The following is a 14,181-nucleotide window of genomic DNA, read 5'->3' as shown; positions in this document are numbered from 1 at the left end:
AGCAAGCAGCGCTCACGGCTCTGGCTGCGGGACCTACCTCAGGCAGCCTCACCCGGCCTTCCTGGAAGGAGCAAGTCTTGGGGTCGTGGGTGCAGACATGCCGGTATTTACACCAGTGGCAGCGGTATGGGCTCTCCACGCAGGACAGGCACCTGGGCACAGAGGAGGGAGAGGCACACGTCATAGAACCTGCATGAACCAAAAGCAGAAAGCCTAAGACTCTAGGGCCTAGCAAAACATGTTTTCACAGTAGGAGAAACCACCTTCAAACGCTCAGGAAGAGTAGATCTTGTAAAAATCCATCCCTTTTCTCTCCAAGTCCTCAGGAAGCCAAGAGTCTCTGGCCTCCGCCCTCACTCAGGTAGCTGACAAGCCCGATCCCCCAAGAGCCTCATCAACCACCCTCCATGTTTCTAGGATGGCGCCCTCTTTTGCTGAATTGGGAAACAATGAGGTCTGGAGTAGAGGGGCTCCTCCAGAGAACCCATAAGAGTTAGGACCAACAGTGAAATTGACTTTTAATTCAAACTGACTCCAGGGTCTCTGCTGACAAGGACCCACCTTTGCAGAGGAAGGTCCTGAGGCTACCCCCTCAGTGTGATGGGCAGAGCTGGCAACCCTACCTCTACTCACCATTCCCAGGAAACACAGGCAACTTTATAAAAGCTACTTCCTGTTTAAAACCCAACATGGTTCCCTTCCTCCAAAGGGTCGAACCCAAATGCCTTGCCAGGCAGGCCAAGGCCTCTGTGGTGTCTACATCCACTGTCCCCACATGTGTCTGGTGCTTCAGCCAAGAACAGGCCATGCTCTCCCCATGCTGTCCTTCTACCTGGAGTACCATTTCCTCTACCTCATCATCTCCTCTTCCTTCTTTGACCAACGGAGAGTTGGTCTCATTGGGGCCCTCATGCTATTCATCCTTTTGTTTCTGTCTCTGGAACAGGACTGGTCTTGTTGTATCATATTTTACTTATTCATTGTCCTGTTCATCCACTGGTCCACTAGGCCATGATTCTTGGGGGGTAGAGATCGAGTCTTTGCATCTTATTAATTTTGGATCCTCCTTGTCTAATGAGTAACACACTGTTTTGCATATAGGATGCTTAAAATCATTTTATGGACTGAATGGAAACTTCAAACATGCTTTCATCTACCTATTCTACTTTCTTAGAGGGGCAAAAGGGGAGTGAGGGATTAGGTCACCATGTGGTAAAGACATGGCAAGCTCTGTGGGAAGAAGCAGGAAGAGAATTCCAATGTCGAAGCAATTTGGCTGGGAGGACTGGCTACCTCTTACTTGGGGTGCCAGAGAGAGCCAAGCTCTGGACTCACAGCTGTCATAACCAGACAGAGCCCACCAGCCTAGAGCCCCAAATATCTATGGTTATGTTAACTAGCTTGTCCTATATGGAGAAGAAAACAGAACATTATATTAAAGCAAGCAAAGCTTTTTGAGATCAGGTTCTATGGCTTTCAAACTGTGCTCTATGGAACCCTGGGGGTTCCGTGAAGCTTCTTTGGAGACTGTGTGAGATGTGTGGGCTTCCTAGACAGAGGGGTTCCAGGTCCTCCCGACCCTCAACCATCTCCTGCTTCCATCTATTTTGTATATTGGGCTTTCACACCTAATTTTGGTTGAAGAAAGGTTTCTATGGTGAAAAACAGGTTTGTACCTTCTCAATATTATCCAGGCCCATCATTTTGGAGAGGAAATAAGAATATAGTAACAGTAAAATGTACAATGCCTAAACAGTCGGCCAGACATGGCTCTAACCGCTCTCCTTGTAAGCGCTCTTCTAGCCCTCGCAGCCATCCTGTGGGCTGAGCAGGGCTCATAAGCAGGGGCAGCAACCAGCGACGTCCCAGCCGATGGGACCGTGCCCTTGCCATGTCAGCTGTTACATATTTGGGGGACCCCCCAGGAGGAGGGCTACTATTTCCTCATTTACAGAGGATACTGGGGCACAGAAGGGTTACTTTTCCTAGCTGGTCTGACTCCAGAGCCCAAGCCTCCGTCGTCCGTGGCTTACCCCGGGAAGTGGAGGCTTCAGTCAAACAGAGCCGGAGCTGGAGCCGGAGCCAGAGCTAGAACCCCACCCCAGGCCGAAGCCCGCCTCTGACCGTCGCAGCCTGAGTCCCGACCCAGCCTGCAGGGGACTGTGCAGAGCTGAGCGTTCGTTCAGGTGACTTGATGGACCACTGCCTGGACACACGTGGGGCCTTCCCTCCCTCCCCAGACCCCTCTTCTCACCTGGGGTGCTGGCCGCTCTGTTCTTCAGGTCATAAGCACCCCCCTCCTCAACAGATGGTGGAAAGTGAATCACGTTAGCAGACTTATGCCAGAGAAGACGTAAGGGCTAGGGACTTGGAGTTCCCCAGCCCACAGGTTATCACTCTGCCCATTCTAGCCTCTTCCCATTAACCCTGTGGGTGCCAGAGGAGGGAGTCTCTGTCCTTCTGGGGGTGAAGGAGGTCACCTTACAGGGCCTCTAGATGGTAAGCCCTTGGGAAAAGTGGTGGGGTCTTCTATCTTTGGATGAACTTTGACCCCAGAAACAGGGAGCTGAGTGAGGCTGGAGGGGCACTTACGAGTTGTGGACGCTGCAGTTGTAGAAGACAAAGCTGGTGCTGGCAAAGGTCATGCCTGTCTCCTTCGACTTGAGCTGCAGCTGGACGACATGGTGGTCCCCTGTGGGTGGAGCCAGCCGTGAGGTGGAGGTGGGGTGGGGGACGGCCACTGCCCCGTGTCGGGTCCCACTGAGAGTAATGCACCCTGGCAAAGGGGAGCCCACTCTCCAAGGGGTGTGCTCAGCTCTAACCGGATTCGGATTCAGTCGGGCCTGGTCCCAGGACAACCCCAAGAACAGCTGCAGAGGGTGATTCTGGTCTATTTCTCCTTCCACACTGTATTCCCAGCACCCACCTCTCATTTGCTCACCAGGTCCTTTCCTGTCCACACACACACACACACACACACACACACACACTCTGACAGGTGTTCAGATGTGCATTCACATACATGATGTCCATGCAGCCCTCACAGAATTACAAATACACACATTGATTAGCTACCAGGAGAAACACGTAGACCCTTGGCAACGCTGCCACAAATTATGCCAGAGGTTTTACATGGAGGTGTGTGAGCGCTCACGAGCTCGTGCCCCATCTCTGTAAGGAAAGACCCTGTGCTGACACCCCCTCCTCTGGTGGGCTCCATTCGGGCAGGCATCCCTGGAATCCTCCGCCGGCACCAGGGAGGAGCTGGGGCCCATGTTTAATTCACAGCCCGGACCCCAGGCCCCTTGCTCTGTGCCTTCCCGGAGAGGCTCATTAATCAATCAGCTCGGAACAAATGTGACAAGCCCAAATGGGAGGGCCAACATGGAATCAGGCTGCCCAGGCCGCCTGTCCCTCCCAGCGCTGGGCCTCTGTCCACCTTGTCCTTCTCGTGGCAGCCGGCCACCAACAGGAAGCTCCGGGGAGGCGGGGCTGGGGGTGCGCAACGGTTCAGGGTCAGAGACCCCGCAGTGCAGGCAGGGGGTAAGGAACCAGATGACCCCTGCACCCCATCCCTCCTCCCGTGCCCCCTCATGCTCCAGCATGACCTCTGAACTTGACTGGCACACTCTGCCACCGTGCTGGCCTTTCCCTCTCCCGCCCTCTTGGCACTGCTCCTCACCCAGGGTGAGGGTGACTCCTGGATGCTCACCTGGTCTCAATTCCAAAGGCAGCGGAGGGACACTCCATCCCCCTCTTCCTGTGACATCCCTACCAACGCACACCACTTCCTCTGACCCTCCCCTCCTGTGCGCTCCCTCAATCCCCTGTGTCTGTCCTGAGTTCTCATCATCCAGGCGGCAGGAGGAAGGACTTGCCACCCCGCTTTGCCTCTGGGGACCACTCACCGTTCTCCGTGATGATCCGGGGCACCTCCTTGGCTGCTGGGGAGTAGCACTGGATCTGACTGCCTACCACCAGCCCATCCATCTCTGACAGGTCCTCGAAGGTGCAGTTGACACCAGCTGACAGCTCTGGGACATTGTATGTCTCCAGGACCAGCTGTGAACAGCCAGGTAGGGGGAGAGAGAGGAGGAGAGAGAAATGGGAAAAGGAGGGTACGGAATAAAGGAAGAAAGAGGGAGAGCAAGAGAGATCAGAGAGAGAGAGAAGAAAGACAAGCATGAGGCAACATTGACACACAGAAGAGAGACCCAGTTTATGACGGGAGAGGACAGAGAGGGTGGTGGGATGGTAAGAGACAGAGACAAAAGAAATAAGCATCTGAGTGGATCTGGCCCCAGGAAACAGAACGTTTAGGGGATTTGTAGGTGGGAAGATGGGCAGGACTGAGGCCCAGGGGAACTGCTGGTCAGGCTCCTCTCCGTTATCCCCAACTTTGGAAAACGGCAACACCAACCACCAGGTGCCCAGCAAGAACGTGGGTGCCATCGCCCCCTCTTCTCCCTCTGCACATACATCTTTGCCATCTCAAAGACAACGACAGTGTTCCCAACACTCTCCCTCTCTTGGTCACTCTTTCTGTCATTTTTCATGTCAGTTTTCCCTGTCTTTCTACCCCTTGTGCATAAAGCCTCTTCCCCGATAGTCCTGCAAACGTCCCCATCTTCCATCCCCGGGGACACATTCTTTAACACCCCTGCCCTGCTCTGGAGCGGCCTTGCTGGCCAGCTGGGCCCAGCCCTCCTGAGGGGTGTTGGGCTGAGGCCCTTTTTGGCGGGGGGAGGGCTCTTCCGACGTCCCTGGATCCCGGTCCCACGGCCTTACCAGGACGTTGTACTGAGAAACGGAGATGTTGCTGGGATGGACGGTCAGCCGGACGCACTGCTTCATCTCAGAGGCAAACCTGCGGGGCTCTCTGGACCGCTCACAGCGCTCCTTCCGGGTGCACCTGAGAAGGACAGAGCGACTGATCAGGGACTCAGGAGGAGACCGCTGGTCCAGTGAGGGGCCGGCGCGCAGGTCAGGCATGGCCAGCGGCTCCTAGGACGTGTCCGAACTGAGCATGCCCAGGACTAACCTTCTAGTTTCCTTCCTCCAGCCTGGTCCTCCCCCATCAAGCCCAAATTGGAAGAAGAAGGTTAATTCCAATCACTGGTTGCCACATGCAAAACCCTGACGGTCACCCCAGAGTGCCCTCAGGGCCTCCTCATTCACAGAAAGAACTGGAAGTCCTGTCTATTCCCCCTCCCCACTCAGCCTCAGCACCGCCCCCCCCCCTTCGCAAACCGAGACTGTTCTCTCCACGTATCTCCTCTTTCCGATTTCCTCGTCTTTGTGCACGCCAGCTCCTCTGTCTGCACTGCCCTCTCGCCACATTTTTCCCCATCCCAACTTCTACCTGTTCCTCTAAACATGGTTCAACTATAATGCATCTGCGTGGGTCCCTCTTCCCACTAACCCACTCCCACCCCGGGCAAAGTTAAGAGCACTTTGGTGTTTCCCAGCATCTAGAACTTCTTAGACTATATGACAATTATTAGGCTAAGCGCAGCCCTCTCCTACCAAGTGTGAACTTCTCCAAAGAAGAAACTATGCCTGACTTACTTTGGAATCCCCTGCCTATCTCCTGCCCAGCAGACAGAAGGTAAACGTAGGTGGGCAGGAGGGAGGGGAGGAGGGATCGAAGTTGCAGAGTGTAGAAGTTCACAGCACGCTCTGGAGCCAGGCTGCGTTGGATCCGAATCCCAGCTCCACGGCCCAGCATCACTGCTGTAGAAGGTTCGCTATTATTGCCTAGTGTCTGTGTCCTATTATTGTTCAAAGTGTGCCTTGTCACCAGTGGATCACATCCAGGTGACCTGGGATCTTACGGCTGTAACTGATGGGGGCTTGTGAAAGATGCACATAAAAGTCAGGGTGGTCACCCAAATGCATGCATCACACATAGGGGAAGGCACTTAAGCTCTCAGCCGGGGCCAGGGCTTGCCCTGCCTTCCAGTGGGAGTTGACTGCTCGGAGGTATTTGACTTTCAGGGAACAGTATTTAATCCAAGCTGGATAAGCCTGGTGAACGTGGAGCTGCGCCGAGCGGCCATGATTTGGAACCTCTGGGCTGCTGAGTCTGCTGTGGGATGGCGGTGAGGGAAAGCAGGGTCCTCAGAGGGACATGTTGAGGTAAGATGGGACTGCAGGGAAATCCCTCCTGAGTGCTGATCTCTTTTGGTTAAAGAGGAGAGACTCTGCCGAGAAGGGAGGATGTCAGGGGCTGTTGCAGGAGAGGAGGCAGCACCAGGCAAGGAGCTGAGTAGGGAAGGGAACAGCCAGGGATATGGAAGGGAACACCTGTCTCAAGAAGCAGATGGGTGAGGGGTAGGGTAAAAGGTGAGGGGACAGAGGCACCTGGATACCCTGAGCTGCTCTCGGGGTGACTCTCAGGCACAGAGGAAACCTGCGGGGGCCTCTCCTCCCAGCCACGGGGAAGGAAGTATGTCATCCACATCACCTGGAGTTACCAAACAGAGTCCAGAGAGAAAAGAGGCAACTCCTTCTCTCTTGCAGTGGGTACAAAGGAACTTCGTTGAGGGATCTCAAGACAAGGTCTATCTGCATAGTTTGCTGCTCCTGGAGTTCATGAGGCTGCATCTTGGCCTCGGTGGGAGGGGCGGCCTAATAGTAGAGGGTCTGAGAGGAGAATTTAGCTGAGAAATCACTGAAGGCGTGGACTAAAGGAAGCAAGGGGAGATATGGACAAAAAGGATGACCTTGGAGTAAAGTGGATGTGTAATCAGAAGTAAAACACAATTCTGAAGAAAATAATCATGGCTACTAGTCATTGAGCTCTTATTGGGCACTGTGATAAGGGGCTTACAGTTTATGTCACTGAAGTCTCCCAGCGATGATGGGAGGTAGGTAACCATTTTAAACCCCACCTTATAGATCAGGAAACTACAGAGAGCAGTTAGTCACTTGTTCAAGGTCATCAGCTAATCAGAAGGAGCCTGTATGAACACAGATGAACTCTGGAGCCTCCATTCTCACCCACTGTGCTCTACCTCCCTGAAGCTTCTAGACTAAACCCATTTTCCTTGCCATCCTGATGTCCCCTTCTGTGCTTAAGGCAATTTAAAAATGTCCTCTCAATCTTCTTCTCTATGCTAATCACTGTTTTTGCCTGCCACTGGAAACACTTTGAATATTATTGAGACTTGTGAATTCTCCAGGACCCGTCTAGGAATCTCATCCCAAGGGTGAAAGGTCAGATGTGAGTGTGGTCGTCTCCAAGGCACCCCCAGGCTGTTCTAGCAGACCCATGCCAACAAGGGCATCTGCCTAAAAGTCTGGGAAGTTAATTTACCAGGCTAGCTCCTCTGCGAGGACTTCATTACCTCCAGCCATTAAGCTAATGTTATGGATTTTTCCAGGGTTTCTGCACTGACATCACTATTAATAGTGTTATTACTCCCATTAACAGCAGACCCAGAGAGCTGGTACAGACTTCAATTATTCACTGACTCCCCAACTTTGAAGTTCCTATTTCCAAGAGCACTCAGTAGATCTGAAAAATGTCTTTGATTAAATTATGCAGACAGGAAAAATGAAGCTGCTTTCAGCCCAAACATCACCTGAAGTTACCAAATAGAGTCCAGATAGAAAAGAGGCAACTCCTTCTCTCTTGCAGGAGGTACAAAGGAACTTGGTTGAGGGATCTCAAGACAAGGTCTATCTGCATGGTTTGCTGCTCCCAGAGTTCATGAGGCTGCATCTTTCCATGGCTCCCGAGAGCCCACAACTAAACAGGTATCATCTCCCGCAGATTTAGGTCTTACCAGGGAAGCCACCCATGGCTTACAATTTTAAACATCCCATCTAACGGTGTAATCTTGGGCAAATTACTTAACCTCTTGCTGCCTCAGTTTTCTCATCTATAAAATGGGGACAAAATAGTACCTACCTAATAGGGTTATCATGAGGGTTAAAAGATGATGCAAGTAAAGCATTTAGAACAGAGCATAGCTCATACATAATAAGCCCTCAATAAAACCTAGTATTACCCCATCCCTCCTCTGCTTTTCCATCCAACCCCTCCAAACTGCAGCTGATGCAGAAGCACAGATCTCCTCCCAGACTGGACCACGGGGCAAATCAAAGATGAAAAGACAGCAACGGCTGCAGCACTTTTCCTCTTAATGACGGAGGGGGAGCCCCAGATGGCAGGAGGGAGCAAAGAGGAAAAGAGTGGTCTGGGCTGTAGCTCTGCTTTCTTCCTAGCTGTCAAAGGGTATTGAGAACTCAGCTCTCTTCGTGGAAAGTCAAGTTTAAGGTCAGTGTCAGGGATGTTTTGACATTTCTACTATCCCTCAGGGCCCATGAGGGCAGAAGCTGCAAATGTTCAAAAGCACAGACCATTGACCTTAGAAGTGATAGGAAAATGTAGGGGAAGAATGGATTCCTTCTGAGTTCTTAAAGGGTCAGTCAGGGTAATGGCCTCCTGCTCTTCCGGGACTATGATTTTCCATTAGGCCAGGCAAGAGCTAGGAAACGTGCAAAGGGTTAATTCATGACCCCTGGGTCGGGGGGCTTAGATGTTTCCTTCAAAGGGGCTCCAGGTACTTCCGAAAGCATGTCCTTGCATTCCACTGTGGGGACACCTTGGACATGGTGGAAGACCCTGCTTCATCCATTTTCCAGGCAGGACTCAAATAGTGCATGCTGTACGGCTTTGAGTTTCCAGACAGTCATCCCTGCCAGCACCATCGCCACCCCCAGGAAACGCAGACCTGCAGGTGGCCAGCAGGAAGCACGCTCCAGGCCTGCTGGACACAGCCCGGGCCTGGACACAGCCCGGGCCTGGACACAGCCCGGGCCTGGACACAGCCTGGGCCTGGACACAGCCCGGGCCCCCAGAATTGGAGTCTGGCCCCTCTAAGCTCTTCTTGCCTCCCCTCCTCCCTCCACTTTCTCTGCAGTTGGTCCTCCAGCTCCAGTTCAGAGGTGCTAAAAGCCCATGGGGACAAAGGCCCTGGCCCCTGGAGGGGTTATTATTCAAGTCAGTGGTTCCAATGAGATTATCTTCTCTAAAGAAGCAGCTACCACCGCCTCCCCTAAGCCTGAACTTTCACTGCTGGAGAATTCCCAGCCAAGTGGAAAATTAGAAGGGAGAGGAATGGAGAAAGGAAGGGGGTGAGGGAGAGGGAAAGAGGTGGTGCTTAAGTTCTCCAGAAATTAATTCCTAAATACAATGATGGAAATATTAACTCCCAGTGATGCTGGCTGGGCAAGCAAATTTCAATTTGGAAGTGGGGCTCTCTGTGAGTCCAGCCTGGGTGAACCTCCAAACTGGAGTGGAGGCGGGGGAAACCACCGCTGGTCCGTCTCCCCAGGCCCTCCAGGTAGTGTGGGTCTACCAGCCTCGGATATCAGAACTGGCTCCTTGCTTCTCCCTGTAGGTGATCCCCCATCCTTAACACTTCACGTTGGTCATGGCCTGTGCTTGAAGTGCAATATTTGGGGAATCTGTGTTTAGAACATGAGGAGGTTGGAAAAAAATGGGGTAGGGCTCCCCAAATGCCCTTTACAGAAAAGGTAAGAGGGACCTTATTCACCTTGGAGATCACAGGGGCTCTTTGATCACTGTCTCCACATCTGGGAACCCTGACGAGGGAAGAGACTGGGTTTCCTGACATCGTTACCCTTGCCCTCTTCAGGAATGCCCCCAGAAATGGGCAGGTGGCATGTGCAGCTTGGAGGAAGGCAGACTGGATAGTAAAGGGAAGCCTTCTAGGCAGATGGTGTGTAAGGGGTTTCTTATATGAAGGGCACGGACCAGGTGAGGCCTTTCAGTACCGTGACTCTATGATGTGGAACCACAGATACAGAGGGCCAACTACGGGATTTGACGTTCATGGATTTTGGTACCCACTGTGGGTCCTGGAACCAATCCCCTGTGGATTGGTTCTGTATCTCTTGAGCTGGGGCGAGAAAAATTGAAATACACTAGGATCTCGTCTGGGACTCTTTCCTCTGGACCAGAGGCTGATAAATTTTTTGCAAAGAGTCAGGGAAGGCCACAGCATAGACTGCAAAGAGTTTGCTGGGCAGAAGTGGATCTGAACAATTCCTCACGATTGTGCAGACATCCTGCAAAGAGCCCAAGGAGAGATCATTGACTTAGTGGGTGAGTATTCAGTAGCCCTTGGATACAGGTTAAAAAATAAAAATAAACATAAAACCAGGCTACGGGATATGCTAAGAAGCAGCACAAAAGGACTGGCATTTTGGAATCAGTTTGGACTTGATTAAGGGGACATTTAGTGTGACTGTGGAACAAACTGCTTTCTCTGCCCTTTCCCAGGTGGCCGCTGGACAGCCATACCCATGGCTGCTGAAGACTGTCAGGGAAAGAAGACTTCCCAGCGGTGGGTTTCTCCCAGCCACCCCATCACGGCCCTCCGGTCCTGGGGAGGGCAGCAGCAGGACAGGGACCACGGAGGAGGTCCTGGGTCTGACCCATAGCCTCTGCTTACACAGCCACTGAAGTCAGAGCTAGTCCCCCAGGGGGCTGCCTGCACATCCCTCCCTTAATTTTCAAGGCATTGCTGTAAGATGGCTCTTCACTACCATTTTATAGCAGGAAACTGAGCCCAGACTGGGTCTGTCCACAGACAGGTTCTTAGTTTTAACCCATCCCTTCTGTCTAGGTAGCGGCATTTTTCCTTTCCTTTCCTTTTCTCTGTCTTGGCAGAAACTATATAAAGTGAGTCCTGAACAGTGACCCATGCCAAGCCATCCAGGGAGGGCATCCTTCCAAGAGAAGACATCTGCAAAGAGGAGGGGTCCCAGGGGGGAGGGAAAGACTTTATAAAAGCTGAGCTTATCTTTCGCCTGTCAATGTCCCGCGTTACACGAGCCTCCCAGCAGTGAAGCTGAGGACCCTGCTGAAGAAAGGCAACGTCTGGGCCGATCGATGGGACTGGGTCTGTGGGGGATCCCGTTACCTGCTGAGACTGATGGGCTTCTGGGCCTGGGCACGGGAGGGGAAGAGGGAGAGGGGGCTGGGGACCTGGGGGTTGGAGGGATCTTTCCAGGCCCAGGACAGGTGAAAGCTGGGCTTCAGGGCTGTGGGTGCACTTCAGGCTTTCCTGTCTTTCACCCAAGTCAGAATAGGCTCAGGCCCAATGGAGTGGAGGCCCTGAAAGCAAAGGCTCAAGGTGATGGACAAATAAACAGTTTGTTGAAGCTGTCATTACCATTAGAAACCAGCAAGCCTGTGGGCTGGGGCCTGGGGCTGCAAGAGAGGGCAACAGGGGTGACTCTCCGTGCTACTGGGTTGGCAAGCCTGTGCTCAGGACAATTGAGGGTGAGTAACGGGAGGGAGGGTTTCAATTACATGAGCATTTCTTAAGCCCGTTCAGTCTGCAACCCACCTATGCCCTTGCTGGTACAAACAGCCCTTTCAGCCACCTGAGCCATCTGTTGGTTGGGGCCCCATCTTGAACTGCATGCACGCTCTCTCTCTTCTCCTGTTCCTCTATCTCTGTTTCTGTCCTCTCTCTGTCACACACACACACACACACACACACACAGCTTCTGCTGTCATTCTCTTCCCACAGAATTCCCCACCCTCTCACTCCCTACAACCATGGGAAAAGTTGGCAAAAGTGACAGAAAATGGATGTATCTTGACACCACAAGGAACCCTCTTCCTGAGGCTCTTTTGCACAGTTTTCCTGGGGCGGGCTGGCTGGGCCCTGTAGCACTTAGCACAGGGTCTTGCCCGCGGCGTGGACCTGACAAACGTGCTGATTCTAGCACAGACTGCAACCCTCACCCCATCCCTGGACCAGAGGACTGGTTCCCAAGAACTTGCTCCTGGGCAGAAGGTCTAATGCAGGCCCCTTGTATGCCCTGAGCCTAGCATAGTGCCTGGCACAGGGGGTGTGTGTGGGCATGGTGCTCCTCCAAAGTGATGAAATCCCCTGCACTTTTCACCTCCCTCCCTTCCTAGTAAACTCAGGTGCCCCAGGGGGAGCATCTGCAGGCTCTCTGGCCCACCCTCATCCTTCCCACACGGCCTCTCCCTTCCCTCCTGCTTGGCCCACATCCTCATGCATCAGTCTCAGCCATGGAAGTCCTGTTGGCATCTATTTCAAATGAAAAGGGGTGCAAACTGGACATTTAGGAGAAGCAATGTCTGGCTTTGCCCTGAACTTAAGCAAAAAAGGAAAGAAAGGCCCACTGGGAAGAATTAGGAAGGGGCATGAGAGTACTTTCTGGATGAAGAAATATTGCATATCTTGATGGGGGTGTGGATTACCTGGGTTTTGCATTTATCAAAACTTTCCAAACTGTACACTGAGCATCAGTTTATCTCACTCTATATAAATTAAACATTATATCCTGATTACAAGCATCTTAGCAGATCCCGGCATCTACTCTTCTTCACCTGGCCTCGTGGGCCAGGGGGTTCTCCTGGTCATTAACTCCGGGAGGGAGGGAAGGAGGAAGGATGGATGTACAGAGTGTCACGGTGGGCGGGCAGCCTTGGCCTAGGGCGCTCGTGAGCTGAATCCTCCTGGGGGAGTTGGGCTTTACGTCAGCACAGCCCCCAGCACCAGGCCCATCCCACAACCAGGAGGCTCGAGGTCACAGAGGACCACACCTTGAGCTGGCAGAGCACCTTGGAGCTGGGGTGCTGGCTCAGGTGGCTGCACAGCCGGGGAATATGGAATTTGGACTTGGTGGCACATGCCCAGAGCTCACGTCCGTGACTGTTTTCTTTAGGCCACGCTGAGAGTAGAGAGGCTGGCTTCCCAGTGCAGGCTGACGGCTTCCTTTATGAACTGTCCAGACTTCACCTGGACCCCAGCCCACCCCTGTTTTCTGCTGCTTGACAGGAGGCAGGTATTATGTTACTGAGGGGAAACTGAGGCCGCGCAGGAAGTAGTCTCTGGTACCTCCTCCTGTCGTTCTTGTTTAGCTCAGCTCTGGGGAGGGGAGGTGGGCGTACCCGCAGCGCCCCTGCCGCCGTCTCAGAGCCTCAGGGCCCCTGTTCTTCACAGGGCTCAGTGCTATGTGGGGCTGGCCGACATCAGCAGGCAGGATCAAAGCTGACACAGAGACCAGCCTTTGGGTCCCACAGGCATAGAGGGTCAGAGGGGGGCCAGCTTTTCTGATTGCCCTTAAATGATGCCAGGTGTGAGAGCCTCAGGCCGGGAGCAGCTGAGCCATCCTTAGCCAAGCTGAAAGCCAGCTGGCCTAAGGCCCCCAAGGAAGCAATGGCTCTGGAGCACAGCCCCTTTCTGAGAGGCCGCACTGTGTGGGACAAAGAAAACGACTTCCCCTCTGCCTTGCAAAGTATCATCTGGGCAACTCTTCTGGGTTGATCAGAGCTGATCTGGATTCTGAATGCAATATCTCCCATCCTCTTGTATGGCGGCCAGTTTTAGGCACCACTGCTCTCTGTTACGATACACAGCTTTGGGTACACTCCTGTACCCGGTTTCTGGTCATCTCTAAGTTACTTGTTTTTCAGGGTAGGTTGATGGGTCTCCGTTTTTTCCCATCACAGCATATCCGAGGGATTTCAAACCTTTCCTTAGTGAACTCTATCTAGGTCTCATTATGCCTGAGACTGTCACCTAGAGCGGGGAGGGTGCCCATCCTGGGCCCTTGGAGAGGTTGTGTTAGAATTTAAGAGGGCACGTCTAACTTTCAGAGGCACTCCTGGGGTGGAGTGAGGCAGGAAATGACTGGTAAATGCCATTGGTCACATACAGTTCAGGCTCTTAGTAAGAAAACTTAAGTCCTTCTTTTTAGTTTATAATAGTTGTGTCCAACTCACAGCGTGTCAAGTTTCAAGTGTTAACTAGAAGACTGGGGTTCCCGCAACCATAGCTTGGCTGGGACCAAATTCCACAGAGTGGGTGGGGCCCAACTACTGCTGGCTTCTCCAGTCAGCGATGCCAAGGGTCTTCGGCTCCCCTAAGAAAGGCTTTCTGTTCTCCCCTCACGTCTGGGGAGTTGTCTGTACCCTACTTCTACCCCTCAGTTCATTTATCAGGCTACCATTTGTCTCCACTGTATACCATTGCCTTCTTCCCACTTCTAGAGAGTAAAATGGAGACAGCAAGGAAGAGCCACATGGGGGGATCGGGCAACACTTGGACCAGGGTTTCAAACACTGGTCTAGTGACCCTGGGCCCAGGGTGCTCTGACAGC

At 52.8% G+C, this 14,181-nt stretch overlaps 1 protein-coding gene across 1 annotated transcript in view; it reads right to left on the bottom strand.

Annotated features, from left to right (window-relative positions):
• The window catches only part of PLXNA4 (plexin A4), a 447,305-nt gene that overhangs the window by 93,850 nt on the left and 339,274 nt on the right, over positions 1-14,181 (bottom strand). The window contains exons 6-9 of the mRNA XM_036863673.1: positions 4,789-4,912; positions 3,909-4,062; positions 2,593-2,692; positions 38-152 (exon numbers count right to left, since the gene is read on the bottom strand). Coding sequence (XP_036719568.1) covers positions 38-152; positions 2,593-2,692; positions 3,909-4,062; positions 4,789-4,912 — 493 coding nt within the window. The remainder of the gene's footprint in view (positions 1-37; positions 153-2,592; positions 2,693-3,908; positions 4,063-4,788; positions 4,913-14,181) is intronic.

This window comes from Balaenoptera musculus, chromosome 9 (genome assembly GCF_009873245.2).
Source record: "Balaenoptera musculus isolate JJ_BM4_2016_0621 chromosome 9, mBalMus1.pri.v3, whole genome shotgun sequence".
NCBI classification, from domain to species: domain Eukaryota; kingdom Metazoa; phylum Chordata; class Mammalia; order Artiodactyla; family Balaenopteridae; genus Balaenoptera; species Balaenoptera musculus.
Note: the sequence above shows the minus strand (reverse complement) of the source record. Positions and strands in the feature narration are given on the sequence as shown.